This window comes from Anopheles nili, chromosome 3 (genome assembly GCF_943737925.1).
Source record: "Anopheles nili chromosome 3, idAnoNiliSN_F5_01, whole genome shotgun sequence".
Lineage (NCBI taxonomy): Eukaryota > Metazoa > Arthropoda > Insecta > Diptera > Culicidae > Anopheles > Anopheles nili.
The window spans coordinates 72,242,941-72,265,611 of NC_071292.1; the positions used below are offsets into that span (position 1 = coordinate 72,242,941).

The 22,671-nt window shown below is 47.8% G+C and overlaps 4 protein-coding genes across 5 annotated transcripts; 1 reads left to right on the forward strand and 3 right to left on the reverse strand.

The window, feature by feature from the left end:
* Window positions 1-2,217: 2,217 nt before the first annotated feature.
* LOC128726247 (uncharacterized) lies at window positions 2,218-2,909 on the reverse strand. Its single transcript, XM_053820044.1, has 2 exons — window positions 2,730-2,909; window positions 2,218-2,658 (listed from the first exon to the last, which is right to left on the reverse strand). Exons 1-2 carry the CDS (start codon window positions 2,907-2,909, stop codon window positions 2,218-2,220), a joined length of 621 nt encoding a protein of 206 aa, XP_053676019.1.
* Window positions 2,910-3,333: 424 nt separating this feature from the next.
* Window positions 3,334-4,781, reverse strand: LOC128726559 (origin recognition complex subunit 4). The gene is made up of 2 exons (XM_053820373.1): window positions 4,590-4,781; window positions 3,334-4,521 (listed from the first exon to the last, which is right to left on the reverse strand). Exons 1-2 carry the CDS (start codon window positions 4,779-4,781, stop codon window positions 3,334-3,336), a joined length of 1,380 nt encoding a protein of 459 aa, XP_053676348.1.
* Window positions 4,782-6,633: 1,852 nt separating this feature from the next.
* Window positions 6,634-9,450, forward strand: LOC128727043 (uncharacterized). Of its 2 annotated transcripts, none has more exons than XM_053820904.1 (2): window positions 6,634-6,908; window positions 8,541-9,450. In XM_053820904.1, the coding sequence occupies exons 1-2, from the start codon at window positions 6,650-6,652 to the stop codon at window positions 8,639-8,641; spliced, it is 360 nt and encodes a 119-aa protein (XP_053676879.1). In that variant the 5' UTR covers window positions 6,634-6,649; the 3' UTR covers window positions 8,642-9,450. The 2 variants fall into 2 exon arrangements, with proteins under 2 accessions (XP_053676879.1, XP_053676877.1); XM_053820902.1 differs by lacking the exon at window positions 6,634-6,908 and adding an exon at window positions 8,061-8,394.
* A 251-nt stretch (window positions 9,451-9,701) lies between these two features.
* Window positions 9,702-19,215, reverse strand: LOC128727042 (uncharacterized). The gene is made up of 12 exons (XM_053820901.1): window positions 18,832-19,215; window positions 17,116-17,524; window positions 14,296-14,365; window positions 14,175-14,232; window positions 13,720-14,098; window positions 13,107-13,179; window positions 12,784-13,030; window positions 12,410-12,712; window positions 12,096-12,268; window positions 11,594-12,016; window positions 11,447-11,521; window positions 9,702-11,375 (listed from the first exon to the last, which is right to left on the reverse strand). Exons 1-12 carry the CDS (start codon window positions 19,213-19,215, stop codon window positions 10,859-10,861), a joined length of 3,111 nt encoding a protein of 1,036 aa, XP_053676876.1. The 3' UTR covers window positions 9,702-10,858.
* Window positions 19,216-22,671: the final 3,456 nt, after the last annotated feature.

The following is a 22,671-nucleotide window of genomic DNA, read 5'->3' on the forward strand; positions in this document are numbered from 1 at the left end:
AACACATCGTTTTTGGAATGAACATTCTAATTCACGATTGAAACAAGTTAAATGTTTTCTATTTTAACACAATCTTTAAGCATGTCTTGTATTAAATGAAAGTATATTTCATAGTTACAAAAGAACGAATTGTTTTAATGGCAAACTTCTTCAAATGTTTAAAAGTATTTACAAAATATTGCCTTCAACTGTACTGGACGTTCATTTCCAGTTTGCGAATGAATGAACATGGCTGAAATGAACACCTGTACAAGCACGCCCCCTTTTTGTTCTCAGCACGCTACGGCTACAAAAAACCGCCCCTTAGCATACGATCTTTAGAGACGCATTTTTCATTAAGCACTTAAATCAATTGCGAAATGTTAATCCATTTAATCAATCTCTATTTCACCAATTACTGCGATAGCAATGATGCCTTTTAAATGTGTCCATATTTGCTCTCGAGAAAGGCTATGCAATCAACGTGTAGTTTCAATGCGAAAGTTTCTTTGGGTTTTCTCGTGGACGTGAATCCTTTTTCATGCCACTTTTAAGCTGCTTTCCGGTATGTCGGACAACAGAACGATGCAATCGAGAATGTACAATTCATGACAAGTACAATCTCGATAAGACGATACCACAAGGTAGACGATACCATTCGATACCCAAAGGGTGTTGTCCATGGCACACGGCCGACTTCAAGGCAATTGGTCGGTTGAGCCCTGCTCGCCTCATGGCAGCTGTCACATTTCACGGTTGCGGAACTACCAAAGGATCTCTACGCAACCTTCTGCGTCTCCACTCAGCCCGTCCTCGTACACCATGAGTAAGGGCTAATTGCGAAATCAGTGCCCTGTGGCTATCGCCGAGAACCTTCCGTTCCGTGTCGTTCTCTCGACCCGGACAGAGATCCGACCAATTACAGACCCCGGCCGGGTCTGGTGACCGCCGTAGCAGTAGCCAGCCATTTGCCTGCGGCTCGATTTCTGGACAGCATGAAGCCCCACCGAAACCGGAATGGCAGTCAACAAAACTCCATTGCCAACGGCCGATCGAGTGGGAAAAAAAGGGGGTGAATAAGAAAATGAAGCTTGTGGTCACCGCCACCGTGGAGCTACAGCCCTCAAGGGAGTTTGTATTCGGGGGCAACGATAGCGACATGGCACCCACCGATGACAGTGACACTCCGACGAGATCGTGCACCTTCTGACGGTTGCGTACAATTCTCCTGCACCCGCGGGCGGTCTCGAGCGACACGAAGGAATGAGGAACAAACGAGCCAATTTTGCTGCACTGAGCTGACATTTTTTTCCCTCGTTTCTGTCGTCCTGCTGCCCTCTTCGGTGCGCTAGTTCCCGCGGTTCCGATCCTCACGGGTCCGTCATGGCCGACCTCGATGCGTTCGACAGTTATGCAAAACTGCGCCGTTCTGCCCCGAAGGGATGGATTTTGTGGTTCTTCCATCTCGGAACCACAGCCAGGTCACAAATGGGTATCGATTAGATAAATGCGCGAGACTTTGTGCGGCGATAGGAGAATCCCCACCGTATCTATTATTCTACACTGACGGCAACATCATCGAATTGCGTTGAATAATAGATTTCCGAGTATTCCAGCCGTCACCATTATTGTAGGAATAAATAATTGATAGCAACCGCGCGGAGTTGTAGGACAAGTATGAATGGTAAACCATTATCGTTTTGCATTGCACATGTTTTTTTATCAACTGCTTTTCCAAATAGAAATCGGCTTTGTTTATGATCCGATTTGGAGCACTTGTTTTAAGAGCTTTCTGAAGATGATTTGCTATCAGCTTCTAGTCGTTACCTGCTGATCCGGGGTCCCAAGCAGGTTGAATTATACAGAGTCCTTTTAAACCAAGACGACACTTGAAGATCAGCAGTTTACAGGACTTCTCGATCATACCACGCATTCTAGGCTTAGTTATGTTTGAAATTTAAATGAGGACAAGTACTATAGACGATTTAAAGTGCAGATCGTAAGGATCTTATGATGCGTAAGCAGCATTTAAGCACTCTACAGTCTCTCATAAATCTCACGAGTAGAAAGTCACGTCAACAGTACTGATTTGATGCACTGAGAAACATGATGCTAGTTTAATCCATTAAAGACACAAGTACAGTAGTATAATGTTCCGTATGTCTACCCAAGTGGTCCCAATCCGTCCATTCGTTACTGATCCCCATCGAAGCTCTCTGGTACCAGGTGTTGCCCATTCTACTGCTGGTACTCGATGCGCTCCTTGTTCGGATCAGCACGATCCATCCGGTACATATAAGCCCGGCTGCTGGCCGCGTTGATCTCGTTCCGATCGATCGGAACGTACTTCACCAGCTCGTCACCGTGCTCGCCAAGCATCTTCTTTAATTGCTGCACCTCCTTGTCACGGGCAAGCGAGCCCAGCTTCTGCAACAGTTCTGGATCCTCTTCGAGCGCCTCGTCCAGCACCTCCCACGAGATAAACTTCAGGTCCGACCCGAAGAACAGGTCATCCGACAGGATATCAATGATGTGGTTTAGATCAAGTGGGCGAATCTTCTTGTACGACTTCCCCATATCATCAGGTCCTATCGAACCCGCCGAAGGGCGCTTAGACGTTTTCATGTACCGCTCGAACCAGCTCGCGCCAGAGTTCTCCTCCGACGGTGAAGTTTCCATCTGGAAGGAAAGTAAATCAAACATCTCCGAACACCGGATCCCGTATACCTGTGCGTTCGCCGGAACCGTACATGATACCCGCCGGCACGGCGCCCGATTCTCGGCACGCTTTTCGACTGCTTCAGGAAAAAGTTTTCCAAATCCCCTCGGCGCCCGATGCGCGGCACGCTTTTGGAGAGTTTTATGAAGAATCCGGGTGATTCACTGCCAAACGCGTAGCAAACGAGACCGAGTAGCACTAGCAGCTTCATCGTTGGTTATCGGGACAGACTGTGATAATAAAACTACGCATGGTGGGACATTTATATCGTCGAATTTATCCGTCATCGCGGCCCTATCGCGCGCCTCGGTTCAACGGATCCAGCAAAGTCCCATTCAAGCCCGTATCGGATTATGCAATGCAAATGAGCCCTTTCTCGGTGGAGGATGGGACTAGCTTCCTATGTTTGTCTGCGCTGCGTGCGACACGGTCTACTTTACGGACCGCCATTGGCAGCCGCAAGAGTCGCAGTTAGTTTGCATTTTATTGATTTTCCACTCGATCCATTGACCCTTTGGCACATGAAACAGTAGAAATATCCATCCCAACGCTCTCTCCATCAGTAAAAAAGGCAATCGCAAACAATGTGTGATAAATAGTATGCATAATTTATTGGAAATTGTACTCCCGGGTGATCACACGAGCGAACTTTGCGCCCACTGGCTGATCTCAGTCGGTAGAAACTGCATGCGCTGCACGGCTTGGGCAATTTGACCGTACGTAAGCAGCAACCGGTGCAACTGGTACTCCTTCTGTACCTTCGACAAATCGTCTCCGGTGATAGGTGTGATGAACTCCAGGTGCTTCAGGTGCTCAAATGCCTTCAACACGACCGATCGCTCGATACCCTGCATGCTTGAGCTGCCATTAGCGAACTTGCTGTAGCGCGTAAGGATCATCTGGAAGTTGAACGGATCGCGATCGTAGATCTCGGAGTGGTGTTTGATGGCAATCAGCAGGCAGATCTCGAGCACCGTTAACCCAACGATGAGCTTCACCTTGTCGTCCGATTCATAGCTCTTTCCGAGCTGCTGCACCCATTCGACCGTTATGACGGGTTGGCTCTTATCCAGATTGCTCACCAGCTCGAGCAGCAGCAGTCGAAAGGGACCCTCTTGCACGTCATAATCGTAGATGTTGCGAAGCGCCGTTTGAACGGCGGCGTTCTTTACCAGTGCATCGATATGGCGGTTCCAGTGGGTGACCCACTTCGCCGTGAATGTAAACCGTTGCGGATCGAAGAGATTTCTTAACATACTAAGTTCATCGTTGCTAAGTGCCTCACTGGGAATGGCAGGGTGAGTCTTTTGGAATTGGTGCATATCCTTTTCGGTGGGCAGCTTCAGCAAATCCGCAAACAACTCCAAACGCCCGTCGAAATCATCCTCCTGTGGTAGTAGAAATATTTGTCGATGGGAGAACCGAGACTTGACACGTTTCTCCAGCAATTCGACCACATCCAGGCGTGCGGTGATGCCGAGCACGCAGATCGGAGCTTGGGCTGACTGTGCGACGTCAAACAGATTGTACAGAAGTGTTTGGTTGTGGTGCGAGCAGAAGAGATCAAACTCTTCCAGCAGGAATATGACACTTTTCGATTTCTTCCGATCTCCGGCTTTGAGGCATTCGAGCAGGAAGGCTAAGTTCTCTGCAAATGACCCGAACACCTTCCCATCGACGGCGTTTTCAAGATTCATTTGAGCGGTGGCCGATTTCAGTGCCTGCCGATCGTCGATGTGGATCAAACCGTTCAGGTACACGATCAAACTATTTCGATGGAAGGATTCTTTGACCAACAGCTCGACCAGCACGGACGATACCAGCTGAAAATTGAGGATAAATAATGGCGCTAGTAGTTTAGATATTTCGAGACATTAGCTACCAAACTTACGGTTGTTTTTCCACTTCCTCGGGGTCCTAAGAGCAACGCGCTATTCGATTCACCATGCTCTGCAGTCCGCTCGAGCAGATCACGTACATGTTGCCTTTCCGCATCGTAACCGTGAAACGAGGATCGATCGTTGAGTAAACGTGATTTTATAAACTTTCGCGTGGTGTTCACTGCATTCACCGTGTTAGACATTTCCTACAGAAACATTTACTTTCTTACTTGGTTTAATTTCATCAACAAATCTAACGTAAACAAACAAATGGCCAATGCCGCCAAATTATTCGAAAATGACGGCTAGAGTCATCGAGGAACTGTTTATTGTAGGCGTAACAAATGTATCCTTTACAGTACAAGGTTGGGCTGCACACACAGTAATTTGACTAGATTTAAGGTTTATTTTATATAAAATTTGCTCTTTAATATAGAGACATATCAAATGTTCCAAATATCTCAGAAATATTCAATAAACAGGGTGTTTAACTTCTAAAAATCGATATCTTGAACAAGGACATCATGATCATGGCAAGTGCTCTAAAAATCAGGCAGAATTGATGTTATAAACTATCCGATTTATCCAATTTTAATGTAATAAATAATACGTTTATTTTTGAAAAGTGCATAGTGTAACCACAAGAGAACGAAAATTTACAGGTATTTGAAGTCAGTGGAAGAAAAGCATTGAAGGTATATCGAAATATAAACTTCTCGATTATGTAGTGTAACCGTTTTGTGAACAGGCAAATGTCAGTTATAGCACAGTTTTTGAAAATGCTGTGAATAATGCATGAAAATTTCTTATATGTAGTGAAAAAATATATTCTTTTTTTAATTTAAAATAAAAATAAAACATATTTGGTCCTAGAGTAACTGATACTAGGCTCGTTAACGCCTGGTTAAGGCTGGCTTCACTAACTTGCTCCCGTGGCACAACCTCGTTGAAGAAGGTAACAAAGAGCAACAAGAAAACATTGTCTACGTGTTTTGAACGGCTACGTACATCTAATCTTATCGATAACGGTGGGACCGATTGAAGAATATCAGGCCGTAAACAATTATCCAACAAGGTAAACACACCACAAATAACGTTGAGAATTCCGTCAGTTTCCAAGGCTTAGTGGATCGCGGTTCTCATGGCGTGTTAATGAAAATGCGTATCTTGCCCTTTCAGAAGCTTGTTCTAACTCCGACGCACATCTAAACGAAGATGGTTGAGCTAAGCTCCAGCAGCGATCCTTTCCAGCATGGATTTCCAAACGCAGTGTTCATCCTCCCAGCGATCGTTGTGGTGGGACTCGGTGGTATGTAGCAAAAGCATGAAACAACACACGACAAACAACCCAAGCTAACACCGGCGAAATCGGTAGCAATGCCACCCGTAGATTGATGACGTTGCTATGACCTATGCCCTATTGATTTTACCGGCAAATTGTTATGCGTGGGCATCGCTGGAATCTTTCCATTTCTTTTTTAAATGAAAATTTCAACATTTTCACTGTTGCATGGTAGCATGCTTGAGCAACACTAGAACAGCACGTGACGATGAACCACTTGTTTTATGATATTTCATTTGGTACTACAACTAAATTAAAACCCCATGTGTGCCGATATTCCGATCACATTGGTCGTAAAACGAATTGAGGACGTGGCCTTGGTGCGCAAGCATATGGCCAGCATTGAATTCATTTATGTTATCTTTCTGCAACTGGAATATGCACAGATGATGGTCTAAAGCATGCACTAATGATGCTCAAACTTCCACGGCACCAGAAGCACGCGGTCTTGATTTCGCTGCTATCACCGATGCAATTGGCGCTAAATCTCCCACTGGAACTGAAGTAAACGCGAAGGTAATTGTTATCAGTATCAAGACCCTGGAGCATCGGATCCAGGTTTTGCCGCTTTGCTTTCGGCAGCCCGTCGCTTATCTGGGTAGTGACCGTTCACCGTTCGATCAATTAAAACCTCTGCCAAGCGAGCGAGAGCTGTGGCTGCGTTTGTTAAACCTCGTGCCTGCGTGGAATCATACAATGGGCGACGTGGCAGAAGAACTCTTCAACGCGATGGGTTCCGATGGTCCGGCTGATGGGGCGGCCGGAGCTGCCGGTGCCGGGGAGGCTCCATTCAAGGGTGAAGACTTCAAAATGCCCACGATGGAGGAGTTCCTCAGTATGCTGGAGGGCATGGATAATCTGTCGGACGAGGAAAAGGAAGAGCTTAGGGCGGGTGTTCTGCAGAACTCACTGCGCCGTCGTCTCCAGGCCGGTCTGTCCGACTATCTGGTGTTCTTCGTAATGCTCGCGATCATGCTGGCTGTGTTCGGTAAGACAATAAAACCTTTAAAACACACACAGTTTGAATGGCACCTGTTCAAACAGACGAATGTATCCGCGGCCCAACCGTTAGAAAAGCGAATGGCATTGATTGGTGGGTTTGAGCAAGTAGTCTGCGTTTAGAAATCGCACCCTTCTAAAAGAGCAACGTGCAGTGAGAAGTTCGCTTTTAACATCCTACCCAAATCATGGCCACTACCGGAGATGTCCCGAGCAAGCTGTCGGAGCTGCTTGCCTCCGGCACGCCGGAGGAACAGGCGAAATTCATGAAGGCGTTTGAGCAATTGAAGAACATTCCAAACCTGCTGGAGACCATGAAGACAGAAGCCCTCCGGAAGGCCACCCTCTACCGACAGGGTGCGTTCTTCATCGCCATCTTTATCGTACTGAGCGTGTTCGGTAAGCAATCCCCCATCGGGTCGCCCAACACCCTGTCGACCGCTAGCCAACGGACGAAAGAAGCCCACCAAATGACAAACCCCCGGTGATGGAAAAATTGTCGAGGTTAATTTCCAGTCCACTATCGTCGGTGCTCTCACGTGTACCTGCATGCTTCCGGGCGCCCGAGGTGTGTGGTTTCACGTCCACTTTCTTCGCTACTTCGCCGGAGTCGTTATCTGCGCTTGTGGCAGTACGCGAAAGTGCATACAGCGCTCTAATACAGTGCCGCTGACTGCTGTTACGGAACGCCGTGACACGTTAGCACCTTCGCGCGGATTGGAGGTCCCCGGCATTGGTCAGTGCTTGCATCACCGTCAAGGCCACGACCCTCTCGACCCGGGGTGTAAGCCAGAAGTGCAGCTGAAGTCGATCAAGTCGATCCGCATGTTCAACGGCCACGTCACTCGAGGCTCACCGAGTTATACGAACGAGTTATCGAGTGATAAGCGCAGTTTTTTTCTCTCCCACTTCACACTATCTCGTTTTTATCTCGTCAACTCCCTCCTCCAATCGGTGCCAGGTGGTCGGGCGGCCATCGGAGTTTACGATGCCTTCGCGGTGCGGTTGTTAGTGCACAAATGGTAGCCTGCCACTGCTACCGCATGCTACAGTGGGCAATTTCACCTGCTAGCGGCTACCGAATTTGATCGGGTAAAAGTAACGTTGACTCGAAATCGATTAGGTTGGCCTGATTAGCGACATGTCGAACGAACACCTAGAGAACCCGTTCGTGGAGGCCCTCAATTCTGAGGCGCTCGGTGAACTGCTACAGAACGAGGATAAACGCTCGCTGGCGCAGCAATTCCAAGAAAACCTGCGCACCCTCTCGGACATGTTCGTTAACCTGTCGGACGACGAGAAGCGCCAGTTTGCGAAAGATTTTAAGGGCAAGTTTGTGAAGTCGCTGGCGCATCTGAACGAGTTCTCCAAACAGAAGAAAATCGTTCAAAGCGCAGTCACCGGACAGTCGGACGAGGCGGAGTTCGATGGGATGTGGTACGGTATTTTGGCCGGTGTATTTGTACTCGTGATTGGTGAGTGTGACCAACCGAGGTGTCCGAGGAAAAGGGGCTTGAAAGTCGTGATTGGAATTTGTTCGATGGGGTTTTCCCCAATTCTCTGCCTTAATCGGTTCGCACTGACTAATCTAAATCGCCTTATTCTCACTATCACGTTTCAGCATTCTTCGGCTACAAACTGTACCTGTCGCTCACGGAGAAGGAACGCAAGCGCGAAGAAAAACTGAAGGCGAAGCAGGAGAAGAGCAAAAAGAAAAAATGATTTCCCACCGCCAGCGGTACCACTTCCACTGGTGGTAGCTGTCTGCCCGACGATGCCGGCGGAAACATACCAACAGGTCGCCCACATCATCACCCGAGACAACAGCGTCACCACCAGCCGCAATCCGTACAGCACAAACATTCCAGAGGAAAAAGACTTGGCAAGGCCTAGCGAGATGATCGAACACATATTAATACACCCACACGCAGCATAACAATTACGTATAGCGCAGTGAAAAGGACACGATATTTATCGTTCACATCGTTAATCCCTTCGCAAACAGACGCGTATATGTATATTTACCGTAGGGCGATAGCAGCACTAGCGTTCCTGCCCAGAGGACAAGTTCCGAGTTCCATTAGCTTTTCCCCTGTCCCTGTGTTACTTCGATTAGCTTGAAATTTATAACGAGATCCCTGTAGCAAACGTCCACCTATAGGATGTAAGAGACCGTCCTTTTCCTTCTTCCTTTTGCGACGTAATAATGTTGCCAGCTTTATGTTTGCTGCGCCTTTATCTGAAAGGCCAGCGTAGGGAATATATAGATATACTAGAAAGTAGCTGCCCCTGCGTTTACCATTCCGGTCCCCCATTGATCTTCCTCCCATTTGTCAGTACAACAGTAGCCAACATTCGAAGGGATGGTAGGAAAAAAACAATCAAATGTTTTGTAGTAAGATTTAGAGCAGGACGGTATTTCACATCAATAGGCTGACGGTGAAGAACAGGCGTGTATGGATGCAATGCAATCGAGAGGTTATTTTTCCACGTTTATGTGCAAGATTATATTTTATAAAAGATGGTTATCTTGAGAGAGGGCTATGTTTATATTGAAGAAATATAAATAACGTTTGACAACAACGCAATCGGAGGTTTTCTGGATGCAGCATGAAGAGAAATTTCATATTCTACATTAGACAACAACATTTTTTTTATTTACAAAAAAAATAAACCGTAACATTTGCTTCTCTTTCCAACAACTAACATTCTGCCAGCATGCGTTTTTGTACCTACAAAAAACATACCGTATTTCCTGCTCTCATTTTATCCGTTAACGCTAATAAAACACTATACATAGATTAGGCTGGATAAAGGCACCTTCATCGTGGTTTAACCCTATTAAGACACTTCGTTCCTGTTGTCTTGCAAAAGCAAACAGTCCATCTCAACTGTCCCTACAACTTGGCGAGCACGTGTTCATTTGTTTACGGTGTCGAATTCTTTTTTTAATAAAACAAATGGCGAAACTTTCCTCCGCCATGCTATTGTATATATTGCATTTTAGAGATAGCTTATACCGGTAGGGTAGTTGTGTTAACAAAAAATAACCGCATCGCTTATTTATCAGGCACTACATCCGCTAAGCGGTCTTGTCCTGTTCTAGGTGAAAACGTGAACGAGCGCCATTGTGTGCCAATCAGGGCAACACATTGTTGTCTTAAAGTAAAAACCCTACAAAAGGCGATTAACAAACATTGTACTAACATTAACTGTAATCCCGACTATATCGTGTATCCTAAACGATCACTAGCATAACACTATCATAGAAAGCTCCCTAAGACTCTCAGTGTTGTCTAACTGCTTTGTACTAACGTAGTATTGTGTGGTTTTGTATACAAAAGGGTCTCCTGCATCTTTCAGTTGGCCGCTATAAAAAAAAATCACTTTACTGCTACTCTTTCTCGTTGCCATATTTTATAATCTTTTTTGTGCTAAATGCTGCAAAATGTACGAGCCAGATTTAGATCCCTTCCGCTGTTTGCGTTTCACACGTGCTGTCCCAATATTCTTTCCTCTCGTATCGAAAACATCTCCTGATGGCACATCGACGAAATGTCCACCCCTGACAAGATACGGAAGGAGTGACGTCGAAACAATAGTTACAGCTAGAACCCTGAGTGGTGTTTCATCAGCAACGCAATGTGAAGGTGAAATGTGTTTTTTCACTTCGTTTTTGCATCGCTTTTCCCGCCTTTCAGCTCCTGAGAGCATGGTCTCGAATCACATTGTACAATATCATCTGTACGTACGCATCTCCTGTCCCTCTAATACACGCTTTTCTGTCTCATAACACCACACGCTACCTAGCGCTACCTTGAACGACTTAACGTAAATTACTGCGAAGTAAAAAAAGAGCAATAAACACAAAATTCTCCAACCAATAGCCACTAAAGTTACAGATTAAAATGGTCCGGTTCATTGATAAAACGACGACCCTCAATTCGCATCGTCATCGATCGATCCATCGCCGTTCTGCGGTACGTTTTGAACCGCTTTCATCAGTATGTTCCCGTTCGGTTTAAGCTCCAGCTGGAATAACGTCTCGTCCTTCACATTATTCAGCACGTCCTCCGTCAGCAGCACCTGAATACCAGCAGGACCGTTTATCAACAGCTGCAGTTTGGCAACACCTGACGACGACGAGATCGGTGACGAAGGAGACGGAACAGAAAGGTTCCCGTTATTGCCGCCAAGTTTAAGCGTACCGTTGCCACCACCCAAACCTCCACCATTCCCAACGGATCCGAGCGACCGCACTCCGAATGTTCCGTTCCAGAGGCCAGCTTCGGACGAGGATGAATTTGGCGTGTTAAGCGCGTTGATCGCCTCCAGAAAGCCGGGAATGCGGGACAAGTTCTGCACCAATTCCGGAATGGTGTTCGAGTGCAAATAGATGGCGTGGTAGATGTTCGCCTCAAAGCTAACATAGATTGTCAACCGGGGTGTTATCGCTCTGTAGAAAAAGACAGCCATAAGGACATTATTTTTTGATACAAAAATTTAACGGTGCTCGATAACACTTACTTCGAATGAAGGATATTGAACATCCGAATGCCATCGGCAAGGCCGCAAATTTTGCACAGATCCTCCTTCGACATTCTGCGTGTGAAACGAGTGAATAGAAAACAAGGTTACGCTTGAAATCAACTGGCCGGATCGTACGCATTTTACCTTAACAGATCCGAACCGGAAAACTGGGCAAAGGTCTTCCCGTACGCGGACAACCGGTGGACGGCCAACCATTGGGCTAGCGATCCCGGACTGGACTCTTTCGTAATATTTGGAACGTAATCGTCCAGGTCGCTGGCTTGCTGAGGCGAAAGCACTCCACCCATGGGTTGATCAGCCAGTGGAGACGCTTTGCAGAGTCCGTTCGTGGAGCTGACGTTGCTAATGCCGATCGGATTGTTCTGAACAGCGGCAGCAGCTGCGGCAGCAACCACCATTGCTGCAGCCGCCGTCGAAGCGACCTTTCCACTGGAATTGACACCGTTTCCACCGTTCCCAAGCACGCTCGACATGATGTTTTCGAACTTGTTCAACTGCCCCGGCGAGGCTGGTCCGGACAGCAATGGCGACACGTTGCGTTTAATGCTGCGCGAGAAAAAAGAGGAAGGCACCACGAAGGCAATTAGCACGACAATGTTAGCACGTTCCTTCCGCGCACACTTACTGTTCGGGGCTAAAGCTGCCACCCAGCGGCGTTATGACTGAATCGGTCGTTATGTCGGTCAGTATCGTGCAGTCGCAGCTACGCTGGTACTTTTCCTGCTCCGTAACCGGACGTTTGAGTATTTTCTCCCGGTCCTGTTTATGTTTCCGGTCTGCTCCTTTTAGTTTGAATACCTGTCGAATTCCAAAAGAAACCCTCTTTTAGATTTGCACTCTAGCGGACGAGCTTTCTTTGCTTTTAATGACGTCGGTTGGGACTCGTTTTCCCGACCGTTTCATAATTTGCTGTTATTCGAGGGCATTCCGCATACGCACCTTTATTTGACAAGCCGCCGCATGGAGCGGTCTTATGGCGTCCTTATCATCCACGACAGTACCAGCACCGGTTCCGGTACCATTATGCAGTCCATTCGTATCGAGATACGTTTCTACCTGAATCCGGAACGGGACGCCCTTTTCACCACCGTGCTTTTTCGGGGTGAATTCTGTCGAAATGCAGTTCACCTTCACGTACACGCCGACCTCCTTCATCGGATCCCAGAACACCTCGATCGTGTTCAGCAGATTGCTGCTGGTTGGTTGCACTTGCATCAATCCGTACGACAGCGGGATGTCAACCTGCGGACGAGGGCATAAAATCACATAATGCTCGGCACCAAAGCAAGGTGATCAAAAGCAGGAGAACTCACATCCAAAATACGTTCCCCGGGTCGGGAAGCCTGCCACAGCTGCATCTGTTCACGCTCCATGTACTGCAACCGGCGCTCGTGGAAACATATCTTGATAATACTCTTCAGAATCTTACCCCGAAATGGGGACAGATCGCCAAGCTTCTTAAGCTTGATTTCGTAACTCTGTCCCTGGTTGAGGTAGGTGAGAGATTCTTCGTTGTTTTTCGTCGCTATCGAGGTCGCGGCCGCCAACACGTACTGGAACCTGTTCCAAAGGAGCAGTACAAAGCAATCCATTAGCGAGCCTCTTGCTAGGATAACTGCTTCACCCCTATACATACCGGTTGTGATCGTCGTGTACCTTATCGCCACGTGCCGCTGCTAGTGCTCCATCCTGTTGCATCTGCAAAACGCCTGTAACATACGTGCGTATAGTATAGCTTATTAGTGGTTGTCTCGGGTGTTGGGAACTTTTTTGTCGACAATAGCAGACGCCGTTACAAAACCTGCCCAGGACTGTGTCAACAACTAAGCTACTCGACGAGCCAGCAGTCAGCAAGCCAAGAAAAAAAAAGAACTACGTCTGATAACTCTCTTGGCAACAACAACAATAAATAAATGCCACCCAAACCGGCTCTGGTCTTTCGCTTGAACGATAATTTACATCTGCATGATAACTACCAGTTAATCGTGAATGATAGATGCAGCGATCATGATCAGGATGGCACATGTGTGCCAACGTGAAATTTATAAATTTAAACTTCAAACAAATTTCATGGTACAATCGAGTGTGCATCAGATAGGAAAAGCCAATAAAGCATGACAAATTCGATGATTCGCTATTCGTGTCCTTTACACGCTATTGGCATACAAATATTTTAGAACCTTCCTCCAGTTCCACAATGGCTTACAGCATAGGTTGCTAAACACTCCACACCCGTTTCTTCGACCTACCTCCACTTGAATCCGCGTCCAATCGGTTGGTTTGGAGAAAGTTCTGAAGATTGCTTAAACCGGAACCGATCGCGCCACCGTGGTCCGCATTATTCATTAAACCGGGGCTGGTACCGTTCATAGAACCTTGTCCCTGGGGTTGCTGTTGCTGCTGGTATTGCGGCACTTGCTGCTGTTGGTGACCATTTGTCACATTTGCATTGCTACTGACACCGAGCGGTTGTTGCAGACCCGCTGCAACCGAGTGCTGCGATTGCGCATGGTCCTGAGCTCCTGGACCTTGCTGATGCAAGGATTGCTGCGATTGATGTAGCTGGTGCTGCTGATGCTGCGATTGTGCCTGCTGCTGCTGTTGCTGTGGTTGTTGTTGCTGGGGAGGCTGTTGGCGAGGTGATATAAAAATCCAGTTAGAAAAAAAAATAATTTGCCTATAGATCTGATTTAGGTAAACGTACCTTCTGCGGTGGAGATGGTAGTTCTTGCTTAAACACCGGGAAATTCAATAGCGAATCACTGTGGGTGATAAAAAAAGAATCGTCAGACACACATTTAAAGCGATTGGTAAAGCAGATTTACCTGATGTAGCCGTTGCTCGACAGCTCATTGCTGAGGTCCAAATCAAGATCATCGGCCCAACGCATACTTCCTGTGAGTAGAAAAAGAAGCAAAAGTTGTTGGTGTTAGTGCTTGGTACTACTAATTGCGATGCACTCTTCCTCTTTAGTGGACACACAACCTTCTCGATCGGAGTATTGTTTGAGAAAAATGATCACCTAATTCGTTGTTGTTGGTCGCACTGCTGCAGGTAATGCTAGTGTTGAGGTTACTACCGTTACCAATTTCATTGCCGCCGCCATTTGCGGTGGTACCATTATTGAAGCACTTTAGACGTTTTCGCACGAAATCCTTGTCCATCGTATCGCCACCGAACCCGAACGTTTCGCACATTTCCCTATCCCTAACCGACTCCTGCCAGACGTATTATTTCCCAGGATTTTTCTAAGAATGCGTGGCTCAAGTGTACGCGGGAAACAACACCTAAACTGTGTCGTCCAAGTAAACCCCCGAGGATCGTTTGATCCTACAAATACAAAGGCACAATCTAACCTCTAACGCTCTTCTCGGCTGATCTCCAGCACTTTCACGTTCCCATAAAGATCAGCGAACCTGACACGGCAACAGACGAGTGCCGTCAGCACGCTCGATCCGACCGATGATGCTAACTTTCGCCCTAGATAGTCTCAATCCCGACCAGATAGAGGCGCAGGCAACACTGTCAGCACACACAGCCGGAAGCTGGAGATGGAACCACCTAGGCTTGATATTCCACCATTACCAGTGTACCACTCCCGACGAGCGGTTGAGCACATTCGCGGTGGGGCACACTTACGCCGTCCATCATCTCCCAGTAACGCCTGTGACGTATGGTCAAGCCTTGTTGATACGGTGAGGGCACAAACAACAGCGTGTTGGTTAATCCCTTGGCAAATAGTAAAAACCCGATCCACAACGCGCAGCAGCACGGACCTTGCCCGGGGCGATCCTTGCGATCACGAGTCACACAAGACGTGATCAGCGAGCTGTCCAGAAACGATGGAGTTATAACGCTTCAGTGACAACACTTTATTGTTGCAACATCATCTTGAATTGTTGCTCTCGATCACTTTTAGCTGATCGACAGGAAAGATCGGTTTCCAAGGTGTGAAATTAGATTCACAATTGCTCATTCACATCTCCTCAAGAATGGTGAACACTTTCACGGCGAGTGATATCAGTCAAAGAGAGAGACTCGAACGTGAACGTCCGATTGTTTGACGCACAACGAAATTCTACAGCTTCTTATCGATGGCACACGATCACACGACGTTCGCGGGGATTCAAATCACTGTGTATTCCGTGAACGACGCACCAACACTCGAGCCTGTTGTCTGCTATCAATCGCTAATGGAACCACCGTACGGTACTGTTTGGTATGTTGTGGGTGTGATAATGGTCGTGCCCGGCACGGTCTACATGCAAAACCGGACGCTTGATCGGAACTGTTTGTCGAAAGACTTATCTTGATAAATTTACACTTTATCTACAGTCGTAAATAAATCAAAAAGCGCCCTGCCACAACGAACTCTGCCTTCCCAGGCAAGAGAACATGCAGGTTCCCGCCATCGTGGGCAGGTTTCCACAATGTTTATGGCTACTAAGCTGGTCAATGGGTGTGTGTGAGTCCTTTGCACTTGAGGAAAAAATCAACAAACCCTGCTGATTACTCGTTGTTCCTCCCTTTTGGTCAACGTTGCGCCGTTATGGGTAATCAAACCACGTTTTCAAGCAGATATTCGAGTAATGGAAAGGACGTACGTTTTGTTTTCCACTACCTCACACGCTCACTTTGTATGCGCCCTCGAGGATCGTGTAAAAGAAAAACCTCCGTGGCAGTAGCTCTCGAAAGCCGGCTATTCTCTTGACTGGCGTAAGAGTGGCCTGAGTAAGAGCAAATCATCGTTGGCCGTTATCAGTTTTGCTGTCCAGACACACCAACCGGTAACGAAGGCTGGAGGTGCCACGGGTTGATGACGTGAAATTGACCTTTTTCATCTGCGATCGAGGGATGGACGAGTTCTTCTACATACGTACATGCACCAGTCGTGCTTTTCCACAACTACAACACCATGTGTAACCTCCAAACAAACCAAATAATGAAAACCATGTTGTCGACGCTTATCAGACCTCCCTTGCCATAGATTAAGATGGCCGCCTAGGACCGAGATTTGGCTGCTGCCAGTCCCGCACACTCACCCAGATCGTGTGACGGTTGTTGGCTGACTTCGAACTTGCAGTTTATGCTTGAGCATATTTACTACCATATTCTACGCCTATTGAGCCTGTTACAGGCCGTAGATCTATATGACGTCACATCTACATGATGCCGTTAAGATTCCAACAAGATGTAGGCTTCTACGTATTATCGTAGTCACTCGTATTTTCACTCTAGCCACTTGTTTACCTGTAGGTTCAGTTTCACATGTTTAGGAGCTTCAAAACAGGTTTAAGAACGGTCTGAAAAAGAAACTTGTTCCAGCCGCTGTTCTACAGTGGAGAGTAACCCGCAACGGACACTAATTACTCATATACCATTTCAGCGATAAACAAACATTTTAATTAAAGTAGAATCGATACGGGAAAACCACAGGGTGATGAATAACTTGAATCGTTCATGGAATTGCTTACGAATCAAATAACTAGCAATGTACTAAAAATATTGCATAGTACTGAGGAAAAGCATTCATAGCTGTTCCCTTTTTTTTTTTGAACAAGAAACAAAATGTTCAAAAAATGCCACCTAGCGACGTTCAAGTGATACGCTGACTGGTGTACGAGATGACATTTTTCGGCACTTACCTTTCCGACGTGCGTCACGTTCCTTATCGATGTTGGCGATCTTCGTCTCGGATCCGTCGGTGTCCTCCTCCTGCGGTGACATCCATTCCATGCGTCTCTTTCGGCTTGGTAGTAGGGCGTTGTTCATGTACATGCCATTATCCTGCTGCTGTTGCTGCTGCTGAGATGCGGCTGCAGCAACAACCGCCGCAGCCGTGGCTACTGCGACCGCCGTAACGGATGTCGGTGCACTTGTTGTATCGTTGGCACCGCTGGTTGATGCGATCGCCGAGTGCATCTTGTTGTATTCGACGGGCCACGGTTCTTTGGAATCCGGTGGCGAGTCAACAAAGTTGTTCTGATAGTCCTGGAAATTGTTTGGCGAACCGCTGTACGTATCTTCGTTGTCCAGGTTATACCCAGAGGGCATCTGTGAAAAAGGATAACCGATGTTTGTTACTTTCCGCATTATTTCCTGGCATAATAACAAATGTTAACGTACGCTCGAATATTACTACAGTTTATCTGTCTTTCATTTGCTTAAGATCCACTTTCAATTAAGCAGAGAATAAAGCATTTTTCCTGCTTTGTTTTTACGCAAAAGCAGGAAAAGAATTTGTGCTATCTACATCTGGGTTTATTTTTGCATCTTTTATCGATGTTATGTACCGGCGCCGTCAAGATACGATGGGTGATTTATTTTCGGCAACTCGTTTGCTATTTTAAGAAGCACAATTGCAAAATCGTTTTCCAAGGACAATGGACACCGATAAAAATCTGGTACCTGGATGTGGAACAATAGCGACATTTTCTATGATAGATCCTATGATAAGCACCGTGAATCACTACGTGGTGGAATGGTGGAGTAAATATAATTAAACTGTCCACTCGGATGCAGAATGTGACATTGCATTTATCGAGAAGGAACACAAACATCAATCGATAAATGTTCATTTATGTACCAGGAGAGGTTCCGTTATTTAAACAAAAAAAAACACGTTAAAAGGAACATGTCTTGCAGCGAACCGAACGAACTTCCTGCCTTTGGAGAATGTGCCAAATGGTACAAGTTCGTAGTTAGTCGGTTTGTTTAGATACACTAAAAGGTAGTATTTAGAGCATCCCTAGAAAAATAACAACAGTTTTGCGAGTTGCATAGCCAACAAAAAAGAGAAGAAAAAAACATTCGTGCAAATAATGCATTCCTCAACAATGTTCCCGCCGTCTGGCTTGCTTCACGCCAAGAGGGTGACAGACGTAATCTTTGCTCAAACAACAAGGAAGTAAGATAAGATATGGCCCGTGCAATGTAGTCTCGGGGGACTGCAATAGTATTGCAGCTGGAAGTCACAAACAAACCAATAATGCTGTCTTTCGTGAAATCCATGGCCATGGTGCAGAATGATCGATTGGAGCCTCGCTATCATGGGCATTTCAGGGAGTTGAGAAGATAGGAAAACGGTGGCTGGAAACGCCAAGAAGAAAGAACTTGTCTCCAAAGCGTTTCAACAAGGTTACGCGAATATTAATCCGTTCCGGACACAGCCGGTCTCCTTGAGAGAGTGATGATCGCATCTAAAGTTCTTCGTTCGCTGATGCTGTGCCACAAGCGAGGACGTCCTGATGACATGCAAACAGGATCCATCGTCCGCTTTATGGCCAACGAAGGCCAACAGGCCCTCTAGAAGTGGGGACGATGTCACGTGTAAGCCGATCCACAACGCCCACAAGCATTACCTGTTCAAAGTCCTGCTGCCCCGGGCGCCTCACCGCTGACTGCTGTTGCTGCTGCTGGTGCTGGTGCTGCTGTTGCTGCTGCTGATCGTGTTGATGGTACTGATAAGGACTGGGGCTGCCGGAGTATTCCATTTGTTCGATTTCTTCCTCGAGCGATCGGCTCAACAAATGAAAATCCAACGCGTCTAGCTGGTAGGTCGTCTGCTGGTACGTAACGTCGTTCCGGCGGCTCACAACACCGGCGGAAGCGTTGTACCGGTAAGGAAACGTGTCCTGTCCCTGCCCGAATGGCGGAAAGAGATGCTGCTGCTGTTGCTGGTGTTGAACCTGCTGGTCAAAGGGACTGTTGCATGGGTTGGCCAGCAGTGATACGGCCGTCGCCATTCGCGTAACTGCGCGGCGTGCTTCCGATGCTTCCGAGTCTTTTGGGACAGGAAAATGACCGTCCAGCAACCGTCTTCGAGAGTGACTCAACTACCCAGCCGTAGAAGCTGAGGATTGCTTGGTGTACGCCTCGGTTGGCAACTGCTCAGTCGCACCAACGGAACCAGTTTTGTACGAGTCGTGATGGCTTCACGCTGTGCTTGAGGCTCTCTGATTGGAAGCGATGATTGCTTTCGCCGATAACAACGAAAGTTAGACGCACAGAGAGACGCACGTTTCGACTACTTTCTACATCATACGAGCACGGCGTGGCGATGCGTCTGAGCAATTGTTAACAGGCAGGAACGCGAACGAGAACGATTCACGATAACGCACCTAGTAACGGTTCGTAACGCACACACCCCCGTTCTAAGTACATCAAACACCGCGCGCCTACGGTTACTACGATCACAGGCGTTGTGTTGTTGGGATGACGTTCGGTGGGAAAAATTGTCAAAATATGTTGTGACTCGTTTCGCCGACTGCGATGTCTGCGTTACGTTCCAGGACTTAGTCAACGCACACACCAAACAACAAAGCACACGGCATCAAGAAACGAATGGCGGTGGACGTATGGAAAGCTGTGTCCTTTTCTACGGTTTTCGAAAGTTGCGTTGAAAATTACCACATTCGGTGAAGGACAGGGACGTCTTGAAGAAGACTACTACTCAAATTGCGAGCACTACTTGAAACGGAACACAACACGCACTAACTCACAACGATTGTTTTTCGTCGCGTCGTTCAACGGTCGTGCAAGGCAGCGTGTGGTGATAATTGCCAGGATCGAACAAAACCGGATGCAGTGTAAGGAACATCCAACTCACGCACGCTACGATACCGGAAGGAGAAGGGGGGGCTTTGTTTTTGATCTATTAGAACGCAATTTTCCACTATCTCTCCCTGTCTTTCTAGGTCGGCAAACTACTATTGTCGCCCTAACCACACACGCGCACACTCACACCGGCGTGTGGTTTTCCTCGAAAGGACGAGTCAGTTAGAACATAACGAAGAACGAATTGTACAGCTTCTTGATGCCGGTGGTTTCGCGCTGGCGGTGACTCTGAAGCAGTGGATTCTCAATGTCTATCCGCATCTTGTTGACCATATACGCGGGTTCGAAGTTGCACGGCCGGCTAATGATATCCTGCTCCATAAGGCACATACACGCACGGTTTATCACGGTGCTTCCACGCTGGCGAACGGGACGAAGGGTGGCCAACCGACAGCCACTGCTACAGCTTCACTTTGGCCGTGTTGGACGGCAAGTTTTTCCTCGGAAGCAATTTTCAAACGTCGCACGGAGACTGCCACGTTTCACACACACACGCACACACACGGTGGACACACAATCGCTTGTGGTTCCAACAACGCGAAGAGTCACCCGCGATGGAGACGCCTGCTTATTCTTGCTTGAATTGCACGAGATTTTCCTTTCACGGCATCGAACACAGGACACACTTGGCACACAGGGATGCGTTTTGTTGGGACACCTTGGAAAATGAGTGCACTACTGGGGATGGAAAATCTGATCCACGATATGCGAGCGAGCGAACGAGACACGCCTGCACGGTACGACGTTTGTGTCGTAACTAACAACCCCTCACCGAGCTGGAGCTGGAGCAAGGTATCGGCCAGCGAATGTCGAGAGTCGTCGATGCGATGTCGAAGAAGAACCAGCTTGCCGCGAGACGCAAGCGAGTGGATTCGAGCGTGCGGTCTGTTGAGGTGGTGCTGAAGGTGAATGCGTCGCGGAACACGTTGTTGTCCCAGCAGCGCGATCAATTAACGCGTACGCGATCCGTGAGCACAATCTCTTTCCAGCACACACTGGCAGACGGCGACATGCTGTGGCACGAAACGATGAAGCGAAAAATAAGAAAACTATCAGTGGAACACAGCGCGCAAGTTGTTCGTCGCGGAAACACTACTTACGGCTTCGAATCACTCGCGAAACTCCACCAAAAGCACACGCAAACACGCGAATGCGCGCGCGATGGAGACGCGTGCGCAAGTCTCACCGCGCAAGTTTGTTCTTATATTTTTGAATGATTTTAAATTTTTAGGACACGCACTCACAAACACGCGCCCCCTCTCGTGCGCAGGCACGGACACTAGCGCGCCTTACGTTCGCGGCTTAACGGAGCGCGATAAGTCACGGATTCGCGTTGAAAAACCCGCAGTCAGGGGCCTCCTCGATCCCCAGCCACAGAGGCGGCCACCTGCCGAAAGGCTCTCCCTCTAATTTTGCGCTCAGGAGCAGTCACTTGTCGGACGGACGGATGCGCAAATTGGGAAGGAAACCATTGGAAACTTAACTAGCAACACTATACCGCGGGAAGGTCCTTTTTTGCCGCGTGTCCACGCAGGACGACCCTGCCACTTAGTCGTTAATGTAGTACTCCTGCACGGGACTGTCACTATCCATAATCACAGTCTTGGTAGCCTTGTCGGCTTCCGGGGATCAGGAAGAGACGAGAAACCGACGTAAAGGGCCCACGAGAGCCTCTCTCTCTCTCTCTGGTTCGTCCTTCGGTTGTTTGTGGTGGCGTTATCCTTGAGACGGGGCCAGTCCTAGCAGAAGGTGTGCTTCCTTTATGTCACTTTTTCCCGGATCCGTTCCGTGTCACGCAGCGAAGAAGCAAAAAAAGGTCCGTCACTTAGCACCACTTAAACCAGGCACCAATCGGGAGTGTGTGGTCTCTTCTCACAAACGGTCCGGTACGGTGTGTGTCAATCGACGACCAAACGATAGCAAGCGACCACTGTTGCAGACGGTGGAAATTTCGGCATGTTATCTCGTCCAGAACGTACCGCACAATGCGACGACCCAAACCGGCCGATCGATGGTCAACCAACAGGGCACCGTTTCCGTCGGGTTCGCCCTTTGTGAACGTCAAGGGAGAGTGGTGGTAGTGGTGGGAATTGGCCCTACAACCCAGCTGTATCGCAACCGCACCAATATCTTCGGGTGTTGCTGATTTCGCTACAATCGCCGCCGACGTCGACGTCGTCCTCGTCGTGTAATGGCAGCTCCCGTTCTACGCGCGTACATCATCACCAAGACACCATCAGGGAAGGCACACTTCGAGCGTGTGCCTGTTGTGCCTGTCGTCTGCCACGCTGCGCTACCTCACCTCATCAGCTTGCCGAGGAATGGTTCTGCCTGCCGTCTCGGATCGTTCCTTCCCGGATGATGCGCCGCCGTCGGCCAACAATCAAGCGTTGTTTTGCTTTAAATTGAAATTTATTGAACCCAATAAACATGCCCGCCAACGGGATCGGCAGGAAGCGGGACCACACGATCTGGGAGCAACGTGTTTGCAACTTACTCCTCCCAGCTCGACGTCAAACAGTTTATTGCAGTTTATGGCCTGTGGTCTTTTGCGCACACGACGCACACTATCACACCCGCAGGCC